This window comes from Macrobrachium nipponense, chromosome 31 (genome assembly GCF_015104395.2).
Source record: "Macrobrachium nipponense isolate FS-2020 chromosome 31, ASM1510439v2, whole genome shotgun sequence".
NCBI classification, from domain to species: Eukaryota; Metazoa; Arthropoda; class Malacostraca; order Decapoda; family Palaemonidae; genus Macrobrachium; species Macrobrachium nipponense.
Window position 1 is genome coordinate 20,599,611 of NC_061093.1, and position 26,091 is coordinate 20,625,701.

The 26,091-nt window shown below is 40.5% G+C and overlaps 1 protein-coding gene across 1 annotated transcript in view; it reads left to right on the forward strand.

Moving 5' to 3' along the window:
- LOC135206782 (meiosis regulator and mRNA stability factor 1-like) overlaps positions 1-26,091 on the forward strand; it is a 239,685-nt gene that overhangs the window by 1,031 nt on the left and 212,563 nt on the right. Inside the window, exons 2-4 of the mRNA XM_064238277.1 lie at positions 11,629-11,677; positions 15,042-15,973; positions 18,567-18,710. Of these exons, the coding sequence (XP_064094347.1) occupies positions 11,629-11,677; positions 15,042-15,973; positions 18,567-18,710 (1,125 nt within the window). The remainder of the gene's footprint in view (positions 1-11,628; positions 11,678-15,041; positions 15,974-18,566; positions 18,711-26,091) is intronic.

Below are 26,091 nucleotides of genomic sequence, written 5' to 3' on the forward strand. Positions count from 1 at the left end.
ACGCAGTCGGTGACCCTGGTAGTTGTGATGCCAGAAAACTCACAATCAATCAATCAATCTGCAGACCACTTGTACCCATAGACGCTGGGCACTTTCTTCACAACAGTCGTCAACAATGACACCAATCGCGACTTATCCAAGGAAACTACGATGTTTTGGTAGAAGAGAAAGCGTGCACTAGATAATTATTTAAATAAATAGTTATATGGCAGTACAAGGTCATGAATTGCATACATTTTTTACATGTTTCTTGATTATTAATTTGAAAATATTCGTTGTTGAAAATTTAAATAGATTCCTGACTCAAATATCAACAGTTTTGCTGTGAACAGTACCTACGGCGTTGTTCGCGCTCTTCTATTGTTTATCAGTGTTGCCAATTGGTATGTGTTTACCCTCCAAACTGGGTATAAGAGTTACACAAAACCGGGGAAATAGGTGAAATTAGCATATATATTTGTAGTATTTATACATATTAGAGCAATTTTATCATTATTGCATTACTATAACAACTAGAATTCATGGAAACAGTTTGTAAATGCATCGGCGTGTGTGAAGCTCTACTAAATTAGCAACAATGAGTCATTTTGCCGTTGTCTGCTCATATCTACTTTAGAAATATCTGTAATTTTATGGGGTTAATTTGGTTGCAAAAAAGGGATAATAGTGATGACTTAAATAAACATTTTGAAGTAATAAAGTAAAGTTAAACTAAACAATGAGTACAGTAAACAATTAAGGGAATAAAGCTTTGCACCTCATAAATTGTGTAGTATTGTGCTGCCGGCAACTGTGTTTGTGACAATCAAATAAGCACTGTGGAGTTTCAGTTGTGATGGCAGTAAGGATAAAACCACCGATTACAAGGTAAAAGTTAATTTCAGTTCAAACCATGACCCTGGGAATAAAAAGTTTCATACTTTCACTAATATAGGCAACAAATGTTTTATTGTGCTGATTACAACTGCAATCTTGAGTAAGATCAATAAACATTACATATATATATATATGCTAACATTGTTCAAATGAGTGCTGAGGAGGCTGGGAAACATGTTGGATCCTTTGCAGTTACGAACGGCACCTCAGTCGGTGGACTCCATATTGGATTTAAAAACTGCCTTGAAAACATATTTTACGAAGACCTCACATGCCTATTTTAGTTCGTATGGCGCTTTCGTATATCGCATTATGCTGACGAAACTTCAATCTTTTAAATGGTATGCTCAAAGATGTAATCGTATTCTTTTTTCACCAATTAGATATTGAGTGAATAAAGCTGATCCACGCGATGATGATGGATCCACTGCGGTTTTTCCCCCTATGTGAAGATTTAAGTTGTGTGTAATGTCTACGAGCTTTAATTAACCCAGCAAAGATATTCAAGATGAAGTGACTGTTTGTAGTCCATTTAGCATGTAGCTACAATAGGGTAAATGATCAAATGGCCTCCTGGGAACCACCTTCCCAAAAAATAACTTTAACCCTTCAAGAGGAAAGTACTTGAGGTCTCGAGGTGTTGCTTCCACGGGCGCTGGCTAGTGACTGATATTTATCCTGGGTGACAGATAGTGTTAATTAAAGTTATTTTATGGGAAGGTGGTCGCCAGGAGGCCATTTGATCATTTACTCTAGGTTACTGTGAAACTAACTCAGAATATTAACCCTTAATGGACGGATTGCTCCTTGGGAGTAGTATCTAATAACAGGTTTGGGGTGGAGGACGGATTGATCCTGTAGATAAACAATATTAAGTGCCATCGATTTGGAAAGAAGTGGGTAGGAAAGAGGTGCCAATACTTCTATAGCCCATAAATTCACTAATGGCAACTTTTACACTGGCTAAAACTACGAATTGGGTGTCTCAGGACTTCAGTTCTGCTTCTAGCTTCAAGGAGTGTATTACGTCTGTCTCACGTGACGTCTTTTTGTAAATTTGCTCTTAAATATACCAAGGGTTTTGTTCTTGTCTTTTACGATAGTATGTTGGCTTTAAATGTAATTTTGTAAAGAAAAGTGCAAAAGAATATTAGAAAAAACATGTAAAAATAAAAAAAATTGCTGAATTTTCATTCTCGGTAAATTTACGTTTCTTATCTGTGTTGATATTGTGTGAGCTGTGATTATAGATTTACAAAATAAAATGAAATTGTTTATTAGGAAAACATTATTTAAGGTGGTAAAATTTACAAATGTCTGTAAAAGAGGGCCCACAAGGGATTGTAAATAGCCATTTTCAACTTCTAGTGGAAGGTAGGAAAAATTTTGTTGAAATTATTTTTTTTCACCTTGTGCATTTGTATATCTTCCTCTTTCCATTGATGATGATTTTTTTTTTTTTGTGGCCACATTAGATCAGCAGTTGTTAACTAGAAAGATATCCACTTTTTGTATAATTTTGAACAGAATTATAGATTGTTCCGATACGTAATACAAACCATCGGTCCTTTAACAATAGGAAGGTAAGCAGCACCAAGCTGGACCGGTCGTAAGGTAAGAACAAGGTGGTTTGATAGTTAACTGCTTGTCCGATAGGAGTCCCGCCCGACAGAGAGGTGAAGATTCACTTTGCTTTTGGCCGCCCAAGGAGACAGATGTGTTGTTACGCCGCTCTGCCCACTGCTCGTAGGCTTAGCTACTTCGTTAAGAAGGATTATTTCTTAACTTTCCCTTTACTGAGTGCTTGTGTTGGAAGACTGTAAGTACTTTGTATTATTTTTTATTTGTGTTAATTGCTCGCGAATCATGTGCAGTGATGGATTCCCGCAAGCCTGAGAGACCACCCCGCCCCCCCATCAGCCGCAGATTGTGCCCTAAATGTGGTGCTTTTCGGTCTCTCATAGAGGTAGACCCTCATAATTTATGTACCCGGTGTCGAGGGCAAAAATGCTCTCGCACCGATCCTTGTGATGTATGTGTTTTGTGGTCGGAGGGGCAGTGGGGGCGATACAAAGGGAGGAAGAAGGCGCGTAAGACGGCCAAGGAATCGTCGGAGAGCTCTCCAGCGACTCCCTTGGTTATGGACACGTCTTCCTCTTTCCTCCCTCTGTCTCAGCTCCTGCGTATGGCTCCTTCTCTTTGGCGGTGTGTCGCGTTCCTTTTCTTCCCTCGATCAGTCAAGCGTGGAGGAGGGAGCACAATACCACAACATTCAGCTGTACTCGGGGTCTGTCGTTCCCTCGGGGTGGGACCTGTCCACCCCCCTACTAACCCGACCATTCCTTCCTCAGGTGCTCGTGCCGCCTGGGACGATCTGGCCTGGTCTGGTACTCGCTGGGGCTCCAGGGGACACTGAGCATTCGGGGGCTGCTCTACCACCTCGCACAGGGTTCCGAGACGTCAACGACGACCACTGTGTCGACTCCAGGGTGTACATCTTGTGTACACGCAGCACATGACCATGGTGACCCCAACAGCTGCGGTGCAGGCTCCGCTGGTGGTCCCGCAGAGGAAAGAGGTTACCCCACCGCCTAGTTTTGCCGCTCTTGCTCCAGCCCCTGATTTTTGCTGTCCCAAGAGCTCCCCACTCGATCTGCCGCCAGTGCCCAGGGTGTTGCTGGCTCCTGTAGCGCCGCCTGTTCCTGTGCCTGCCGCTCCTGTACCAGTTCCTGCCGCCGTCGTTCCTGCCCGTGGTGTTGCTGCCCCCACCCCAGGTCCTTCCAGACAGGTGCAGGAAGGCCCTGTTGCTTCGCCAACTGCCCCGGCTCCGTCCTGGATGGAGGACCTGACGGTGGTCCTGAGGAAGCTAATGAAGAAGAAGAGGAAGGTGTCATCGTCGTCTTCTTCGTCGTCGTCTGCAGCCGCCTCTTCCCCTTCGACTTCCAAGGCCCCTCAGCCGAGGAAGAAGACAGCCTCCTCCTCCCCTAAGAAGTCTCGCTCCGAGACTTATAAGGGTCCGTCCCACTCCGGTGGGATGGTTGGGACTTCCGCTGGTCCTCCCGTTCCTTCGGGAACGGGGCATGTCTCTCCTTCTGCAAGGAAGAAGAAGACGGGGACCAGAGGAGTACCAGCTAACACCGGTACCTTCTCACCTGGCGCCAGAGGTTCTGCCTCTATGCCAGGATCCGTCTCGGCCTCTCGTTCGCGAGAGGGACCAAGTGTACGGTCACCCGTGGAAGACTGGCGGGAGTCTCTCAGGTGACTCCCACCAGGCCAGCAATCGCTCTCATGGCGAGCCGCCGGTACCCAGGGTTGATGCGACGGTCCCAGACCGGCCGCAGGCTGAGGCGAGGAAGAGGTCCCCTCGGTCACCAGGTCCATCCTCGGCTGGTTCAGGCGGCATGGCGCACCCCGAGGACAGGCCTCGCTCTCACCGCAACAGCGGACTCTGCCGGTCCCCTGACCGCCGCTCCCACCGGGACCGGTCTGAGAGGGGGACCAGCAGCAGATCTTCTGACGCTCGGGATCGTCGCTGCTGTTCTCGGTTTAGCCGCTCTCCCCTGGAGGTCCGCGCGACCAGGCCTGCAGCTTGATCGCCACTGCGGGTTGGCGGTCGCCTGCAGCCCCCCCAGCACACCGGTCCTGCCTGTGGGGAGGGAGGGGGCGTCAGGTCTTCCTCTCCTATCCCTTCAACTTCCTCGGGCTACACCGGGAAGAGCGAAGCAATCAGGAGCGATCGCGAGGAGTGCACTTCTCGCAGTCCCTCCACGAGGGCCTACGAACCTGGCACGGTCCTAGGACCGACCAGATCGTACGCCCAAGTGGTGGTTCCTCCTGTGGAAGGAGGGGGATCTCGGGAGGCATTCTCCTTGGATGGGCTAGACGGCCCATCTCCTCAGGACGCAGTCACTCCCGAGATCCAGAGGTCTTTTTGCGGAGATAATTGCTCTGATTTGTCAGCACAATGACCTCAGTGAAGGGTCGCCAATCCCACCTTCCAAGCCTACATCTAGGCTGGAGTCGTTCTGGGGTCCCAAGAGGGAACCCAGGACGACGGTGGGTCTGCCTCGTTCAACCTTGGTCGACAGTGTGCTGGGCCAAGTGGACTCTCTCGTCTCCGGACAGTAGGGATCACTTCGGTCCGGCAGGTCATCCAAGCTCCTTCCCCCACCTCTACTGCGACAGAGGCGCTTCTATGTGCCATCGGAGGACCCTCTGCCGCCCAAGCAGGTTAAGCCGGAGCTAGCTAGGCTAACTCTGGGGGTGTCTCCTCAGCACCTGCTGTCAGAAAACCTCTGGTTCTCGCAGCAAGAGGCACTAGCCTTGGAATCAACTGCCATGGCAGCGTTCCAAGCAGTCTCTTGGTTAGACCTGTGGTCCCTCACAGTGTCTAAGGTCGCGGCCTCCTCAGGAAACATCACTCCTGAAGGAGACCTGGCTTTCGTGAGACTGTGCCAGTCTGGTGGTAGATCGATTTCCTATCTAGCCCACCAGACGGCCAACCTGTAGGCCAACCTGGTTCTGAGGCGTAGGGACGCAGTGACCAGGTCGGCAGGCCGTGAGGCGGCCTTGGGCCTCCGAAACGGACCAGTGCTGAGTTCCCCCTCTCTCTTCCCTAGAGAGATGGTGGACGCTGTGGTGGAACAATGGTGCACTGACGACAGTGACTGTCTAGTCCACCAGGCAGTCTTGAAGGCGGTTGGGCAGCCTCGAGCCACTGCGGCTGAGCCCAAGAACTTAGCTAGTGCTTCTTCTGAGGCGTAGGGACGCAGTGACCAGGTCGGCAGGCCGTGAGGCGGCCTTGGGCCTCCGAAACGGACCAGTGCTGAGTTCCCCCTCTCTCTTCCCTAGAGAGATGGTGGACGCTGTGGTGGAACAATGGTGCACTGACGACAGTGACTGTCTAGTCCACCAGGCAGTCTTGAAGGCGGTTGGGCAGCCTCGAGCCACTGCGGCTGAGCCCAAGAACTTAGCTAGTGCTTCCTCTGCGAGCAAGACGACTTCCTCGTTGAAGTCGAGAGGAAAGACACAGCCTTTGGCTTCTTCGCTAAGGAGTGACCGTAACCAGCCCTCCTCCTCTCAAGGAGGAACCGGGAAGAAGAAGTCGAAGAGAGGGAAACGCTAGGGAGGGCGTTCTCCCTGACCTGCTGCCAGAAGGTGGGGGATGCCTGGCGAGCCATTGGGCAACTTGGCAGCGCTACGGAGCCAAGACCTGGATAGTGGATGTCCTTCCTTTGGAAGGGGTATCTACTACCCTTCGAGTCACGGCCACCCCTCACCTCCAACCCGGTCCATCTTCACACGTACGTTCCTGGTTCTGCCAGGGACATAGCGCTTTGGCAGGAAGTAGAAGCCCTGCTGAGCAAAGGAGCTGTGGAGATCGTATGGGATCAGTCGCCGGGCTTCTACACTCGACTCTTTCGGGGGGCTGGCGCCTGGTGATAGATCTCTCCCTTGAACCGATTTGTTCGCCAGACTTGGTTCACAATGGAAACGACACGCTCAGTGCTTGAGTCCATCAGGGAGAAAGACTTCATGATTTCGGTGGACCTGAAGGATGCGTATTTCCAGATATCCATCCTTCAGTCCTGCAGGAAGTACCTCCGCTTCATCCTTGACGGGACGGTGTACCAGTTCAGGGCACTTTGTTTCGGTCTCTCAACCGCCCCACAGGTGTTCACGCGAGTGTTCACTCGGGTGTCAGCTTGGGCCCATTCGGTAGGGATACGTTTGCTGAAGTATCTTGACGATTGGCTGGTCCTGGCGAGCTCGCAGTTGCTACAGGACAGGGATTGACTCCTCAAGTTCTGCCGTGATCTCGGGATCATGGTGAACTTTGAGAAGTCAGATCTCGAACCCAAGCAAAGGATGAAGTACCTGGGCATGCTGATCGATACGGTAGCAGGGCGAGTCTTTCCCGCAGACTCGCGGATCAGCAATTTCAGGGAGGCAGCCGGATGGTTCCTGTCTCTACGGGAACAGCCAGCTCAGCAGCAATGGCAGGTCGTGATCGGTCACCTGTCGTCTCTCGAGAAGTTAGTCCCTTACGGGCGTCTTCACCTGCGGTCTCTTCAATGGAGGCTAAAGGGGAGTCGGTCACAGGCAAGAGATCCACCTTACTTTCCCGTGTCTCTCACGGAGGAGGTGAGGTGGACCTAGCCTGGTGGCTGGACGACAGGAACCTACAAGAGGAGTGCCTCTTCTCACTCCCCCCACCCCCGGAGATGTTGCTGTTTTCAGACGCGTCGACCGAGGGATGGGGTGCACACCTGGAGGAGTTGCTGGCTGCTGGTGTGTGGGATCATCACGACAACCACCTTCACATCAATGTCCTGGAGCTCAAGGCAGCGTTTCTCGCTCTCCAAGAGTTCCAGGAACGTTTGATGGGTCACTCAGTGGTGTTGATGAGAGACAACACCATGGTAGTGGCGTATGTCAACAAGCAGCGGGGCCTAGTGTCCCTCCCGCTGCACTAGTTGATGCTGCAGGTGCACGAGTGGGCCGTAGCTCACTCAGTGGAGCTGTCAGCTCGCTACATTCCAGGTAAGCTCAGCCGCCAGGATCAGGTGATAGGAACTGAATGGTCCTTTCACCCAGAGGTGGCGGAAAGGCTCTTCAACCTGTGGGGGCGTCCAGTTGTGGATCTGTTCACCACCTGGCACAACAGAAAACTCCAGGTTTTCTACTCAGTTGTTCCGGACTCATGGGCAGCTGCAGAGGACGCTCTTCAACATCCATGGGACAACCTCTTCGTCTGCGCCTTTCCCCCGTTCTGTCTGATTTGCAAGGTGATCAGCAGGGTGCTGGTCACCGCAAATCTTTGGATGATTCTGGTGGCACTCAAATGGCCCCAGGCCGTTTGGTACCCGGACCTGCTGGCTCTGCTTGCTGAAGCACTGAGAGAGCTTCCCCCCTGGCACAACCTCCTGCGCCAACCACACGTGGAACGGCACCATCACTCGGTTCGATCCCTGTCTCTTCATGGCTGGCTGTTATCTACCATCTCTTGCGAGCAAGAGGCTTTTCTCGCCGAGCAGCAACAGAGATGGCTGGATACCTCAGACAGTCCTCTGCAGCTGTGTACCAGGGAAAGTGGGCCATCTTCTGTGGTTGGTGTCGTGGACGTGGTCTCTCTCCTCTCAGAGCCTCTCTTCAGCAGGTAGCGGATTTCCTCGTTTTCCTTTGCCAAGAGAAGCTCCTCTCCATCTCCGCAGTTAAAGGATACAGAGCCCTTGGCCCTAGTCCTTAAACTGCGGGGAGTAGAAATCTCCTCCTCCTTCGAGTTCTCCCTCCTTATGAAGAGCTTCGAGAGGTCTTGCCCACCCAGGGAACTCAGGCCCCTGGGGTGGGAAGACCCTTCAAGCCACTCCGAGAGTCGTCAGACAGGGATCTGACCCTCAAGACCCTCTTCTTGCTGGCCCTGGCATCGGTGAAGAGAGTAGGGGACTTCATGGTCTTTCCTTCGATGTAAAGCATTCGAGGGGATGGGGATCTGTGATGCTCCATTTCATCCCGGACTTCGTGGCGAAGACTCAGAACCCTTCGGTCCCTGACGACCGGTTCGAGTCATTCACGATCCCCTCCCTGAAGGACTTCGCCGATAATGATGCGCATATAATGCTGTCCTGTGAGGGCGCTACGGCGCTATCCGAAGAGAACTCGGCACCTCAGGCCTGAGTGTCGACGCCTCTTTGTTAGCACCGGGGTTACCAAGAAAGAGGTATCCAAGAACACTCTTTCTTTCTGGCTTCGTGAGGTGATCAGGAGGGTGTACGACGCGGATGGTAGTGATGGCACCTGTACCCTTCGTTCGTGAGCCCACGAAGTCAGAGGTATTGGTTCAATCCTTGCGTTCCGCAAGAACTTCTCCGTGGCGCAGGTTCTGAAGGCAGGGGTTTGGGCCAACCAGACCACCTTTACCGCCTTCTACCCTCGGGATATTGCCCACAGGTCCTTGGACACCTTTTCCTTGGGACCCATGGTGATTGCTCAACAGGTTGTGTAGCTTACCCAGCTCCTGAGCGGACAGAACAGCATCGCATCCTTGTGTGACTGCATGAATGGATGAGCTAAAGAGAGTGTGACTGGCTTGCTCCAGCCTATCCCTTTCAGTAGGGATAGGAGCAGTTATCCACCATTTCCCTAACAAGGGGGGGAGTGGATGCCAACAAGAGACAAACCCATGACTTTATTTGGCTCTTGAAGTAGGAACTAGTTCTTGCTTGCTATTCATAAGAGGCACGCTTGCCTCCCTCTTATGAATTTGGTTGAGGTCTGGCCACAGATCCTGCGGTGCTCACCCCGATCAGCTGGACAGAGGCTAGGATCCCTCCCTCTGCTCTTACGACCAGGGAAGGAACCAAGGTCGGATGAACACCAGTCTGTTCATAAGACTCAGATTCCACCCACCAATAAGTGAGTCTTCCTATTGTTAAAGGACCGATGGTTTGTATTATGTATCGGAACAAATCACAATTTGTCGAAAATTGTATTTTTCCTAACTATACAAGCCTGAGGTCCTTTACACATAGTCCCACCTCATGCCACCTCTCACTCGGTTTTCCTGGGGCCTAAAGCAAAGTGAATCTTCGCCTCTCTGTCGGGCAGGACTCCCGACTATCGGACAAGCAGTTAACTATCGAACCACCTTGTTCTAAGCTTACGACCGGTCCAGCTTGGCGCGGACTACCTTCCTATTGTTAAAGGACCTCAGGTTTGTATAGTTAGGAAAAATACAATTTTTGACAAATTGTGATTTGGGGAAGATTTCAGCGAAGTATTTCAGTGTTTCATTTAAGAGATTTGGGTAGCCCCTTAACTAGTTCTCAGGGATATTTAATACTATGTAATGCTGTAATGGGTATGAATGCAGACAGTAACAAATATTTGTGGTAGGTATAAGATTCCTTCCTTTTATAGATAACTCTTAAGGGCTTGGCTAAAAATCCAGTGTGCAGCACCCCAAGGCCAGGGAAATGAGGTCTACAAATTTAAGACAAAAAACACATCGATGGAAAGAGGATATGCAAATGCACAAGGTATAAGGAAAAGGGATTTTGACGTAGGAAAAATCTATTTCTGGGCGAGGAAGCCGTGTCGCCCAGTGAAATGTGTCTTCTTTAGCACTATTTCTAGTAAAATATTGCTATAATACCTGAGAACTGCTAAATTGGACATGTCAGAAGCCTCTGACTCGCTCACCTATATAAAAGGTGTCGGTATAAAACTGGGGCAAGTGTTAAACACTACCACAGCAACCCCTCCAATTAGCCTTTTCCACATCAAAAGACCCTAAATTCTAAGAAATTTTCCCTACTTTATACGAGAAGTTGAAAATTACTGTATACGTACTTACAACCCCTCTTTTACAAGACAATTGTAAATTTGACCAAGTTATACAAGTTTTTTCTTATAAATAATTTTATTTTGTTTTTTAAAATTATTATTACAGCACACACAATATCAAAACATATAAGAACTAAAATCAGTAACAAATTTTGAGTATATTTATTATACATTATTTACGTAAATTTACTAGGATGAAGGTGCAGTTACTTTTTTGTATAATAGTACATGTTTTTCTGATATTTATTTGCACTTTTCTTGCAAAATTACAATTATAATGGACATGCTATCATTAAAGATAAGAACTAAAACCAGCAACAACCACTGGGTATGGTTATGGGCAGCCAATATATAATAAGATGTCATGTGTGAGAGAGAGAGAGAGACGCATTGCATGCTCCCTTGAAGTCAAGATCACAATTAGCTCATGGGCTGCCTGCTTCTTGATTTTAGTCAGTCTAAAAGTTGCCATTAGTGAATTTATGGGCTGTAGAAGTTAGGGAAACTCTTTCCCACCTGATTCCTTCAAATCAGTGACGCATAATATTGATGCTCACCATGAGTGAATCTGTCCACCACCCAAAATCTGTTGTTGCTACTCATATGAGGGTATCCATCCATTAAGGGTTAAGGAAGTATTTTTCTTTTTTAGAAGTATATATATAGCTGTAATTTGAGTGGTCAGACAAACTTTCATTCTGTTAAGTCTTATATAAGTAGAATTAAATGTATCCCTATTTGATTAGTTCTGGTAGGTAGAGAATAGCAGTCAACCCATTTCATATCTGCCTGGCCAGAGCATATTTTATTGTTTTAATTTGCCTATCCACAACCTTGGTTTCCAACATATCCACCAATTTTATACTTTTTCATATCAATTATACATATATTCTCATATAATATATAGAAATTTTGTCAACCCAACAAATTCTTTACAGAATTTTTTTAAAGTAGCTACAAGATAAAACTGTGCTATTGTATATATATATATATATTTTTTTTTTTTTTAGAAATTTTAGTCCTTTATATTTCAGTAATTTTGAATATTGCCAATGTATAACAGCATTGTACTGCACTGTTATAATTTCTTTACCATTCTAAAATTCAGTGCTGTTTCATTAGTCAATTAAGAATAATTATTATGTGATCTTGCTGCACTTTTAATAAAGTCTATATGTGAATAAACATTTGATAAGTATATTCTAATTTTTTATACATTTTGATAATCTATTTTTGGTGTAATTACAGCAATTAAAACAACAGTGATGAGCTTACTTGAATTTGTAAATTTTTTCTTCCATATTCTTTAGTAGTTTTAAATCCTTGAAATTACCATTGTAGATTCCGGTTTTTGTAATTGGCTTGAGAGTTTTCTTTTTAGTGATTAGATTTTTCTTTATTTTTCAGGTTCTGAGTGGAGGATCATCCAATTTTACAAAGATGATTAAAGTCTCGGGTATGTTAACTTAGTGAAACAGTATAAAACTCTGTCCCTTAGGTAGGTTTTACTTTTGACCACCATGTGCCTCCAGACTTAAGTAATATAGCAGAATAACAATTTAGTTTGTATTTGTGAATTATAAGCTTCTTGTTTTGTATCATTTTTTAGTCTTGATAAAGAAACCAAATGCCACATTTCTGCTTGAATTATCAAGCAAATAGTTAAAGTTGTGTGAGTTCTCCCCACTAAAATTGGAAGGAGTTCATTTGTTAGCTGGATATTTATGATGAAATTGAGCTCATAGATATATTGAGCGACCTCCAAATTACTTTATTTTGGGATAAATCAGCTTAATGTTGAAAATTTCTTACCCTGAAAACCATCTTGCCCATTGCATATTTTAAAAATATTAATCATGGAAAGTTAATTGAACTTTTACTAATTATGCTATAAAGGAATGGATGAGTAAACAGGATTAATTGGAAGTATCACTAACTGCTCAAAAGTACAAAAAAAAAAGATATAAAAAGCAAAATTATAAATCAGACAAATTTATGAAACAGCTGAACCCATGAATTGTGGGGTTTTGTCCTGATGTGACATGCTCTGGTGCTGCCATCTGGTCAGCAGGAGACTTTTTCTTTGAACTGGCAATGATGTTTCTAACTTTCCTCAGTTCAAAATTGCAGCTGAACTAGAAGTCTTGACTGCTTTGAATGTTTTTGGATTTGCTGGAATTCTAAATGAGGGTTCACTTTTGAAGTTTTATGATCTGAATAAAGTCTGCTGAACAGAGGTGGTAGTGCCTCAGATATAGATTTTAAAGTTTAGAACTATACAAGTGAAGGTTCTAGAACCTTTACTTAATGTAGTAGCTCTAATTGTTGCCAGGTTCATTGTACAAAGATATAGTCACTTAGAAAACAAAACTTTATGTATTAAAGTTGGTTTTTTTAACCAGCATGTCCCATTGTAGCCATGATTTTTTAAGCCATACTGTATACCAAAAAAAATAATGAGAGGTCTGTTCTGCTCCTATTGGTTTGTAATGTAGTATAAGGACTTCCTGCAATGAGTTTGTACTCAGTTGACAGGAAGACTCTTAGGTGCTATTCTCAGCTGAAATATAATATACAAACAACAGAAATTTTGCATTCAGGAAACATGAAAGATGTATACCTAATTGTGTGTAGCTTACTTATAATATTTCAGATTGGGTAATACGTATTATTTAGGTAAACACTAAGGGTTTACTTAATTAATTATATTTACACTCTTAATCACATTAGAAATGAAAGGATTACACCATATGGGTTAAGTGCAACAAGGACCCCGTAACACATAAAAATTAGCTATGAGTTAGATCTTGAAGTGCTTGAACAGGTGACCAGAGGTTTCCAGGTACATGAAACGAAGAAAACAATAGGGGGAATGTTCCAAGGAGCACACAAGGTAAGAATCCATAATCCACAGCTGCTCTATTGCAAGCCTGTAATGAGAGCGATTAGGAGTTAAACAGACACGTGGTCTAGGATCAAGGGGGAGAATTGGAAGGTACCTAAGAACTTGATCTTAAAAAGAAATGAGTTACGTTAGTTATCACTGAGAAACAGTCTTGGCTAAGGGCCCACAACACTACAATGGTCACCCCTGTATTTGCAGGGGATACGTACCAGACCCCCCCACGAATAATTGGAACCCGCGAATAGTTGGAACCCCTATAAAAATGCTTAAAACCTCCTATTTTGTTAGTTAAAACTCAAGAAAAACCCACTAAAAATGTGTATACCTGGTTTTTTAATAGTTTTATATTCATAGAAAAATACCGCAAATAGGTGGATTTTCTGTGAATGGGGGGGGTGGGGGGAATGTTCCAGAGAGGAATCCGTGAATGCGTGAGTCCGTGAATCCATAGAACGCAAATATGGGGGGTCCACTGTAAACAATTATAACACAATACCAGAATTGCTCAGGAAGATGAAAGGAAAGTAAGTTGGAGAGTGGACTGACTTATAATAACATTGAAATTTGCACTTTACGTTCTGTAGGAGTTTGGAGTAATCTTCCTCGGCTGCCAGTAAGGGAGGGATATGTAATAGACAACAAAGACCACATTGGCTTGCAGACAGCCACGTCTTAAAGGGAAGTAGCTCAGAGGCGCACGAAAGAAGTTCTAAGACCATTCGTTTGGTGCTTGCCAGTTTTATGACTTTGGAGGGGGTAGCCAGAATCCTGGTAGATGGCATTACCTGTCCCTTGGTGCCTCTTTGCCACGAGGTCTTACTAAGTGCTCATGTGGTCTGGACTTTTAAATGTGGCGGCTGTGTGCCCTCCACTGGCGGCGCGGCATGTCCTTGGAAAGACTTTCTCTTCCAGCCAGTGAATTTGCAATCACAAGGCACCAACAGTCAAACGAACAAAAGGCACCCCAGGCTAGGGAAACTTTGAGGTTAGTCAATTTAAGAAAAAATACATCAAAGGAAAGAGGAAGACAAGCAAATGCACAAGGTGTAAGAAATAAAGTTCTACAAAATTTTCCCTACCTTCTACGAGAAGTTGAAAATTACTACATTTACAACTCCTTATGAGGCCTCATTTGCAAGAATAGTAAATTTTACCAAGTTAAACATATTTTTTCTAATAATTTGATTTAATTTTGTAAAATTATAATTACAGCTTTTACAATATCGAAGCAGATAAGCTCAGTAACAAATTCTGAGTATATTGTAAAAAGTTAAGTATACCTTAGTTTTACCAGACCACTGAGCTGATTAACAGCTCTCCTAGGGTTGGCCCGAAGGATTAGATGTTTTTACGTGGCTAGGAACCAATTGGTCACCTAGAATTTATGGTCTATAGAAGTATGTATTGGAACCTCTTTCCCACCCGATTCCTTCAAATTGATGGCACTTAATACTGATGCTCACCATGAGTGAATCCATCCACCAACCAAAACCTGTTATTCCTACTTATATGAGGGTATCCTTCCATTAAGGGTTAAAGGATTAATTCCTTAAAGGAAGTGGTGTGTGAGAGAGAGAGAGGGGCAAATTCACCTGTATCTCCATTATGAATTAAAATAAAAAGAATTTGTTTTCTTCTGGTTTTCCTAATATTACATTAATTGGAAGAGCAGATGGCATTAATTGAGGGACCCTCATTACAATGTTTTAAAAAACTTTCATAAAAAGGGAAATTCACTTCATGTCATTTTGTTCCTTTCATGTTTCTATACTCTTTACTTTTTAGGCAGTACTGTATATGCAGTTCTCTATCATGGGCCACAGTTTTTCATAATAGCAAAGTGTTTATCAGTTTGAATTTTAGTGTAGGGCATAGTGCATAAGTCAAATTTTTATTATTTTTTTTTTCTTTTCAGAAGCTGCTCCTTCAACAGGATCATCCGGGGATACACTTTTACGGCCTACAGATTTCTTGGTACCTCAGGATTGCCGCAAAAGTAATACAGATTTTGGTAACTTCTTTTTACCAATAACAGCATCAAGCTCTAGTTTTAATGAGGAAAAAGTATTTGTGCCTACCTTTAATAATGGTGTTTTAATTCCAAAAACAAGCATTGTTGGCAATGAAGAAGGAGAGAAAAATTCCCTTGATCTCTACCCTACCATTGAATTGTTAGATGGAAAGGAAGTTGTAACATTAACCAAATCTTGTAATTCTGCATCTCATAATACTCTGACAGTATCTCATCAAGAATATGCAAAATATACTTCCTCAGGTTCAAGAGAGAATGGCCTTCACAAAACCTACTTACATAATAGTACATGTATGATAGAAGATAAGGAAAATCACAAGCTACAAGGACTTAAAACACTTCCACGAGTGGTGGAAAATACTGATGAATCCACCGATGGTGAGGAACACTCTTCATATACGGGTTCTCAGTCCTGTTTGTTTAGGCCTGAAGATTTTGCTTTTAATGGTGTGAATTCTAATGAAAAGAATGCATACAGGGTTTCCCGTTTTCAAACCCTCCCAAAAGATTGTTTTTGTGAAGACTTTGCAGTGAAGCCCAACAGAGCTTGTAACGTTAACAGTTTGCGCAACTGTGATCATTTTAATCTAGTATACAATTTTAAGCCAGATAGTGATGGTAATGTAAATTATAAATCTGATGCAGATCTTAATTCAGATCTAGATGATGAATATGAGCAAGAATTATTGGACCTTGAACTTCAAGACGAAGATGACGAAGACAAAGAGACTAAGAATCCTGAAAATAAAGCAGCAGGGTATGATAACAGTAAGCTTCCTCCAATTGGTGTGTTCTGGGACATTGAGAATTGTCAGGTATGTTGTCCAGTTAGAGTAAGGTTATGCTTTAATTTTCTTGGTTTACTACTGTGTTACAAATTACATAAAAACCTCTTTTTGATATACAGTGGGCCCCCTGTATTTGCATTCTCCGGATTGATTTTTTTATCAATTTCATCATAAAATGCACTTTTTCTGATAAAACTATTAAATAAAAACCAGGTATATAAATTTTTAGTGGGTTTTTTTCTTGAGTTTTACCAACCAAAATAGGCTGTTTTCAGCGTTTTTATAGGGGTTCCAACTATTCGTGGATTCTAAACATTCGCATGGGGGGTCTGGTACGCATCCCCTGCCAATACGGGGGGACCACTGTTCTCAAGTACCTGGTTTAGTCTAAGAGCATAGTATCTTTTGAAGCAAACTAGTCATATGTTAGACAACAATATAAAAATTTTGGGCAATTCAATTCCTTGACTTGGTTTCATCATGAGCAGATGCATGTGTTAAGTTCTCTTCATAGTCTTCACACTGCTTCCAGTTGGAAAGTTGTGTTCATGCAGGGTACAGTACAATTATTTTACAGTAATCATATTCATCAGTTGGGGCCGTCTTTCATTTTAGGCTATCAATGTTTTAAATTGTGTACGGTACAGTAAATGATTGGTGATCATGTGTGTGTCAGTGCTTAGTGGTTGTTTGTTTCTCTTGCTCATCATGTATTCTATTAGCTGTTCTCATTGATATAGGAAACTAGCTGTTGAGCTTCAGGTAGGGAGTTAACCTTTCCTGTGCCATGTCAGTCACTTTGGATAACTAGGTTATATCTTATGAGCTGAGCAAAATCATAGGGGGGCTAATGTTGGTTGAATTCTTCTTTATATATAATCTTTATGAACTATGTATATGCATATGTAATGTCAAAAATGCAAAGCAAAACTTGCTCAGATGAGACTTTCTTTGAAGACAAACAAATACTTAATCAGATTTTTTTATCAAACAGTTAGTATAAATTGACTTATAGTACTATACTACAGATTACTGAGTTTGCAAATTTGTGGTTATGTAGGTTGACAGTGTAATATGTCTTAGTGGCAGTTTACTTCGACTTTGCTTAGATGTGCATTTCAGGAGACTCTCTGTCTCTCTTTGTGGATATCATGCTTATCTTGTCAGTGTAACTTCTCCAACACAGTACTAGAAGGGAATATAGTTAAACTTGATACGAAGGTAAACAATCATGCATAGATGTGTATGGATGGATATCTGTCTGGCTGTGTTAGTCTGTCAGCCGTACTGTATTATTGCAGCTCTTATGTAGTAGAAGGTATGATAATCATACTGTTTTGAAGAAAGACACCAAGCATAGATGTATATTATGGGGGATCTTCCATCTATGTATCTGTCAGGAATGCCATGTCATTGCAAACTTCTGCATGGCTGAAGGAATTTTGGTCAGACTTGTTCAAAGGTTGATCATCATGCATAATATAAGTATATGAAGGGAGATTATTCATCTGTCTATATAAATTAGGTTCATTTTTAGGAAGTGATAATTGAAAATAAAAGTATTAAATACCTGCATTAAAAGGAGATACTTTAATTTGGTGAGTAGGATTTTCAGGATTTTTCTCCCAAAATATGAACTCCCCATATGGGGGAAAAGTGATATCAGTCCACCTGATGTGGTACACTGTAGGCATTATTTAAGGTTCTTTGCAGCATTCCTTTGGCCGCTAGCTGCAACCTCTTTCTTTTTTTTTTTACTCTACCTCCATTCATATTATCTTTTTTCACTCTGGCTTTCTACCCTCTCCAACAATTTCCCTTTCAGCACAGTGACCTCATTTGTCCCAGAGCTTGGCCTTTAGCCCAAATTCAATATTCTAATTCTATAATCCAAAGTATGAAATAGTATGACTTTTATATGCTCATATTTTTGTAAATTTGCATATATTTCAGAGGTAGGGACTATATTTTAATTTTATTTTTGTTTATATTTTTACAATGTGTCTTATAACCACTGATGTATTTACATATTCAGTATTACCTAAGTATTTTTGGAAATTCAAGTTACCTGACGTTTAATAATTAGTATCAGCATTCCTGATGCCACCCATGTAAACCTTTCAGGTATTAAAAGCTGTCTTTGTGATGGTTGAGATAGTAATTGGGCCTAATTACATGTACTACCTCCTTTCTTTAGCCTTAAAGTTTGGTATTGACACTGATTTTACATAGTTCTTATTTGGTTCCTCTTACCAGTATGCATGTAAAAAGCTGACAAAATTGTATGTGTGATGTGGCAGGAGAAGGATGACATGAATTCATAGTCACGTTTTCTCTTTATGTGTTTTATGTGTATGCCTGACTTATTAAGTGCTCTCTATTCAATGATGTGTTCTGTTGTTTATTATTTTTTTTACTTTTTCCATGCTGTTTCTGCTTTAATATATTTATCTGCATAATAATATATGTAGTGTCATATGACAACTACAGTACAATATAATTTGGAGAGTTACGTATGTTAAATTTCTTTACTTAAGATATGGAACCAAGCTTTTGAGAGCTGTATGGAAATATAGATACTAGTGCAGTATTGTAAGAAAGTTTTGTGTATTATTTCCAGGTTCCTCGAGGACTTTCAGCAACCCATGTTGTTCAGGCCATTCGATCTCGTTTTTTCAATGGTCAGCGGGAGGCTGAATTTATGTGTGTCTGTGACACACTTAAAGAACATATAAATATTCTGGAGGAACTAAATGATGCTCAGGTAAGAGTTGGTCTGCTTCCTAAGCTTCAACGATAGGAACTTAGTATGTAGTGCTAGTCAATTTAATTACCAAAGACCTAGACTTACACATTATCCTATCTGAATCACCTGATGCTATTTTCCTTCTACTTTAGAGTAATGGAAGTCAGTGGCGGATTTAAGGGCGGGGGCCACCTGGTCACGTGCCCCTCCCCCCATAGATATGAATAAGAGAACATTGGTTTCTTTCAAAAAACCATTATTAGTAGAATAAATTTGCTTAATCAATGATTTCAATAACAACAACAACTGTACAACAGTAAAAACAATAACAACAACAACTACTACTGTGTTATATATATACATATATGTATGTATACATAAATAAATAGAATTGATATATATGTGTTATGGGTGTCAAAGGACTCCATTTAACTAAATGAGAGAGCTCCTACCTATGATAACAAAATACTTAGTGTTTATTTCCTCAAAGTAGCTAATATGAAATGAAAATTAAATAATTGGATAGAACTATCCACATTTATCCTCACTGTCAAATAACTCTCATGAGTCTATCAAATAAATGTTGGATAAAAGTCTAGAGAATTTATTGTTCAGTAGCAACAACCGAATCCATCCTGAAAAAAAGAAACCACAATTATTAGACCCAAGAAATCAAATGGATAAATGTCCTATAAATCTCTCTGCAGTTTCCCTTTCAAAAAGCTGAAATCATTGTCACTGTTAAAAGTTTTTCAAAGTCTTTCTTTCACATTACTTTCTGATGGACCTTCTAGTCACCACTGACAGATTATTGTCTAATGAATTGATAAGGTCCCATACTGGGGTTATATCTAATTTCTTTTTGCCCTCAAAGACATGTACACATACACTTACTAATGGGCGCACGCACGCCAATGTCTTCTCTGTTCCCATATACGTGCATTTTCCAATTCACATTAACTCACTTGACCTCTGACGTCACAGTCACCTGATCTTTCAGCTATTCAGGTCATTTGCGTGCCTGCGGTTTCCCTGATACAGTCGGAGTATACTTGTTAATATATATATATATTATATATATATATATATATAATATATATATATATATATATATATATATCATATATATATATACACATATATACATAGAATTATACATATATACATATATATACATATATATATATATATATATATATATATATATATATATATATATATATATATATATATATATATATATATATATATATATATATATATATATTATATACAGTGGTACCTCGAGATACGAAATTAATCCATTCCGAGGTGGCCTTCGTATAATGAGTTTTTCGTATCTTGGAACACATTTTACATGTAAAATGGCTAATCCGTTCCAAGCCCTCCAAAAACACCCCATTAAATTTCATAATAAAGCTAAATTGACCTAAACAATGAAATACTACAACAATTTGGACCATTCAATACCTAAATTAAGAATAAAAATCGAAAACCTGTAAATAAAGTGTATATTAGTGTACAAGAAATATTATTACTGTAACGTAAAATGTGGAAGGTTACCTTTCGAGTGAGGCTATCTCCGATAGTGGCGGCAGAGGAGGAGGAGGACAAACGGCAGATAACGTACGTACGTACGTACACTTAACTTTATGAAAACACAAAAAATTTAAGGAAAACCGTAAAACTAAAATTTACGAAACACCTTAACAAAACTGTAACACTTAACTTACAAAAATCTAGAAATTACGTAAACATTTTTTTTTTATTTTTAACTTTTATTCTTTTACTTTTACGTAGGTTTTTTTTTTTTTATTTTTTTTTTTTTATTTTTACAGAATTTCAACTTCATCACCGCTTTCAACGTTCTGTTTTTCATCACTTGGTTCTTCCTTTTGGCTTTCAACTTTCTGTTTTTTATCACTTGCTTCTTCCTTTTTGCTTACTCCTGCTAATGCTGAAGGCCTCTTTAAAAAATAACGATCCAAGGAAGATTGCTTCTGCCTACTTTTCACAATGTTCCTGAAACGACTCAAGCAAACGTCATCGAACTGCGCAAGCATACGACCTGTGTGAGCCTTTTCGGGGTGTCTTTTTTCGATAAACAATTGCACTTTATGAAAAGCGCCTAGAATATCCTTAATTTCTGCCGTTGTCATAGGCTCCTCCTCCTCTTCCTCGCCGCTGCTAGAGAACTCCTCTTGAACGACGTTAAGTTGCATGGCCTCCAACTCCTTCAGGTCATCCGTCGTAAGCTCCTCTTGGTGCTCCTCGAGAAGGTCGTTGATGTCGTCCTCGTTGACGACCAGCCCCATGGAATTGCCGAGTGCAACGATCTCATCAAGATCTGGTTCCAAAACAGTTTCGGGATCATCAACTGTTTCTGACTCTGCAGTACCAGCTTCGCCCACGTCGAATCCCTCGAAGTCTCTGGCGGATACGGCATCAGGCCAGAGTTTCCTCCACGAGGAATTCAAGGTTCGCCTCGAAACCTCCTTCCAAGCTAGGTCAATGAGTCGGATGCAAATGACGATGTCGAAATGCTCCTTCCAAAATTGACGCAAGGTGAGGTTTGTGGTATCGGTGATGTTGAAACATCTCTTGAAAAGATGTTTCGTGTACAGCTTCTTAAAGTTCGCTATCACTTGCTGGTCCATGGGCTGGAGAAGAGGGGTGGTGTTGGGCGGAAGAAAAAGAATCTTAACGAAGGAATACTCCGCTAGGATATCTTCCTCGAGGCCAGGAGGGTGGGGAGGGGCATTGTCCAACACCAGCAGACATTTCAGGGAGAGGCGTTTCTCTTCCAAAAAACTCTTCACAGTCGGGCCGAAACACAGATTTACCCACTCCGTGAACAAAAGCCTGGTTACCCAGGCTTTTGCATTAGCCCTCCACATCACTGGAAGCTTCTCCTTCAACACTTTGTGGGCCTTGAAGGCTCGAGGAGTCTCAGAGTGATACACCAGTAGGGGCTTCACCTTGCAATCCCCACTGGCGTTCGAACAAAGTGCGAGCGTAAGCCTGTCTTTCATAGGCTTATGCCCGGGTAGCTTCTTCTCTTCCTCCGTGATGTATGTCCGACGAGGCATTTTTTTCCAAAAAATAAAAAAGGCCAGTCTCATCACAGTTGAAGACTTGCTGAGAACTGTAGCCTTCCTTGGTCATCATCTCGTCGAACGTCTTTTTAAAGGCTTCGGCCGCTTTCGTGTCCGAGCTGGCAGCCTCCCCATGACGCACCACCGAATGGATGCCAGTCCGTTTACGAAATTTCTCGAACCAGCCATGCGAAGCCTTGAACTCTGGGGTTGGCGTTGAAGTCCCTTCCCCTCCCTCGTCTTCCGCCTGCGCAATCAAATCGCGGAAAATAGCACTGGCCTTGTGAGCGATTGCTGTCTCTGTTACTGTATCGCCAGCGATTTCTTGGTCTTTTATCCAGACGAGGAGCAGCCGTTCCATCTCGTCGTGCACATGGCTCCTCTTGCTGGACAAAATAGTGATGCCCTTCGATGGTGTAGTTGCTTTGATGGCATCCTTCTGTTTAAGGATGGTGCCTATTGTCGACGGATTACGGCCGTATTCCTTTGCGATCACACTCAATCGCATACCAGCTTCGTACTTCTTTATGATCTCCATCTTTGTCTCCAGAGACAGCATGCGTTTCTTTCCGTGAATTTCAACTTTCTTGGGACCCATGACTACGTTAATTTATGTAAAGTTACACAAATACGTAATAATACAGTCTTCGCACAACACGATAATATGTACTGCAACGAAATCACTAACGAATTTACGTTACTAAACGAAATCGTTGGAGCGAACGAATGCCGATTGCGTACGGTAAAGTTTCGGGTGCGGAGTGGCCGAGTTAAGGGACGCCAGCGCGTACGTGTAGAAGATGCATGATGGGAGGGATGCTGTCCAATCAGAGAGAAGGATCTCATGGCTTGGCTAGCATCTGAAACCAATGGGAGAGCAGGAGGATGGTGGCGAGTCTACTAGCACTAAGATGGCGGCGCGCGGCTCGAGTTTCAAAATTGTTATCGGGCGAATCTCGGACTTTCAGAAACCTTTCGTATCTTGAAAAATTTTCGTATGTAGAGCAGTAAAATTTTTCGCATTGGCTTTCGTAACTTGGATTTTTCGTAAGTTGAGCCTTTCGTATCTCGAGGTACTACTGTATATATATATATATATATATAATATTATTATATATATATATATATATATATATATAGATATATATATATATAAATATATATATATAGATACTATATATATATATATATATATATATATATATATATATATTATATATATATATATATATATGATATATATAATATATAGATATATATATATATATATATATATATATATTATATATATATATATATATATATATATATATATATATAATATATATATATATATATATATATATATATATATATATATATATATATATATCATATATATAATATTTATATAGAGAAGAGAGAGAGAGAGAAGAGAGAGAGAGAGAGAGAGGAGAGAGAAAGATATATATATATATTATATTATAGATAATTTAAGATATATATACGATTATATATATATGATATATATATATATATATATATATATAATATATATATATATATTTATATATATATATATATATATATATGACTGGTAACAAGTTCTGTAACAACAGAATTCCATCTAATAAAAGGAGCCCATAAAAACACCAAAATATAGAGAAAAAAAAAAAAAAAAAGTACTATATTTCAGAGACTGCTGTCTCCCTGAAGAGGGAGACAGCAGTCTCTGAAATATAGTACTTTTTTTTTTTTTTCTCTATATTTTGGTGTTTTTATGGGCTCCTTTTATTAGATATATATATATATATATATATATTATATATATATATCATATATAGATATATATAGATATATACATAGATATATATTATATATATATATATATAGTATATATATATATATATATATATATAGATATAGATTTATATATATATAGATATATATAGATATATATAATATATATATATAGATATATTAGATATAGATATATATAGATATATAGATATTATATATATAGAATAGTATAGATATAGAGATATATAGATATAATAGAAATAGAGATATAGATTATATCGATTAATATATAGATTAGATAGATATAGATAGATAATATAGATTATATAGATATAGTTATATATATATATATAATATATATTCTATTAATATATTATAGATTATTAATTTTTTTAATAATATATTATATATCTATATTAATATATATATATTATAATATATATTATATAATCTATAATATATATATAGGAGGAAGTACATCTCAGGTGGTCCTTAAAATACATTTATTGCAACATTTCAAAACACAAAGGTTTCATTTTTATGCTGTAGACATAAAACAATAAAATTAACATTAAAAGCGCTAAATTACAAATAAAAGACAAAATACATTATAAAAGACAAGATGAAAAAAATAAAATAAAAACTAGTTAGCAGAAGCAACCATCAAGAGAGAAAGGAAGGACAGAAGTCAGAAGGAACAAACCAGAAATGACCGGCAACAGCTCACGTTAGGTAAAGAGTTGTCAAGGAAGACTGCGTGTTCAATTGAGGAACAAGCTGTTTAATAAACAAGGACTCCAGAATTGTCAGTAGTTTGCCATTCGGTGCCCGTCCCAATATTTCAAAATCTTTGTATTGTATATTCTGCTTGCATTTATTGGCGTGTTGTCTGATATTAGAAAATTCAGGATTAGCAAGTTTGTTACCAGTTCTATAGCTAACACCCTTACGGCAGTCAATTCTGACCCTCAGTAACCTCTGTGTGGATCCCACGTAGGTCCCCAGATTACATCTAGGGTAATTAAACTTGTACACAACACATAAGGTCATCAAAGTGTCAAGTTTATCCTTGAATTTAAACAAACTACCTAAACTGAGTGGGTTTGTTGGGATGATATTAAATCTAATAGCTGGTATATAATCAAATATGAGTTTTCTTAGTGCATCGTAGAAATTTTTGTCATGCATTAAAGGTACATTTGCATAAAATGGAAGCTTAGGCACAGTAGGTAAGGAGACTTTTGGGATAAAAACGTTAATAAGAAGTTTACAAACATACCTGTGAAAAAGTGTAGTGGGGAAAATAATTGTTGGTAAAATATTGACGTAAAAAGTTGATTTCTTCGTGAAAAAATTCCCAACTAGATGTCAATGAGAAGGCATTATGAAGTAATGTGGATAAAGAATTTAATTTAAAACCATACAAACAGTGACTATAGAAATTTGAACCTTATCCTGTAAAAGTTCTCTTCCTGTAAACTGAAGTATTAAAATGATCATATTGTCGTAAGACTAAAACATCTAAGAATGGTAGTTTATTATCACTTTCGCATTCCATAGTAAATTTTATATTTGGGTGTACCCTATTAATGAAATGAAGAAACTTTTCAGAGTCGCACTTGGATTTAAAAAGTGCGAAGGTATCGTCAACGTACATTTTGTAGAATAGCGGATGGTAACTCAAAGGACAGGTCTCTAAAAAATGCTCCTCCAGGGAGCACATAAAAATGCCTGCAAATATGGGCCCTAATGGAGAACCCATAGCCATACCATCGATTTGAGTGTAACAATTATTATTAAAAATGAAGGCAGTGTCCTGCACTGCCAGTTGCAATAGTTTCTTAAAATCAGATTTAATAAAATTATAAAAAAGGGAGTCAGTTTCAGGAAAGATTTTCTTCATAATTTCAATAGTCTCATTCACAGGTACATTGGTAAACAGAGACTCAATGTCATAACTGACCATAAAGAGGTCTGAGTCCTGGCTAAGTATGGCTTCTTTGAAGTTGAATGAATTTTTGATGTTATATTTTCTGTCAATGGGGAAAGCAAGGGAACAAGGAAATTAGCTAACTTGTAATTCGGGGTTTCATATGACGCTAGTATAGGTCTGATGGGAAGGCCTTCTTTGTGCGTTTTAGGAAGTCCATACATAATGCCATAGGTAGAACTGGTACTATAGAGAAAATGGTTTTGCAACCATTTTTAGAATTGAAGATTGGATCAATAGATTTTTAAAGTGTCACAAAGATAAAAATATTATATCTGAAGAAAAGTTACCATTTTCTCTCTCTTATCTCTCTCTCGCTTCTCTCATCTCCTCATTCTCTCTCTCTCTCCTCTCTATATATATATGATATATATATAATATATATATATATACATAAGATATATAAATATATATATATATATATATATATATACATACATACGGATAGTATATATATATATATATATACATACACACACACACACACACACATATATATATATATATATATATATATATATATATATATATATAT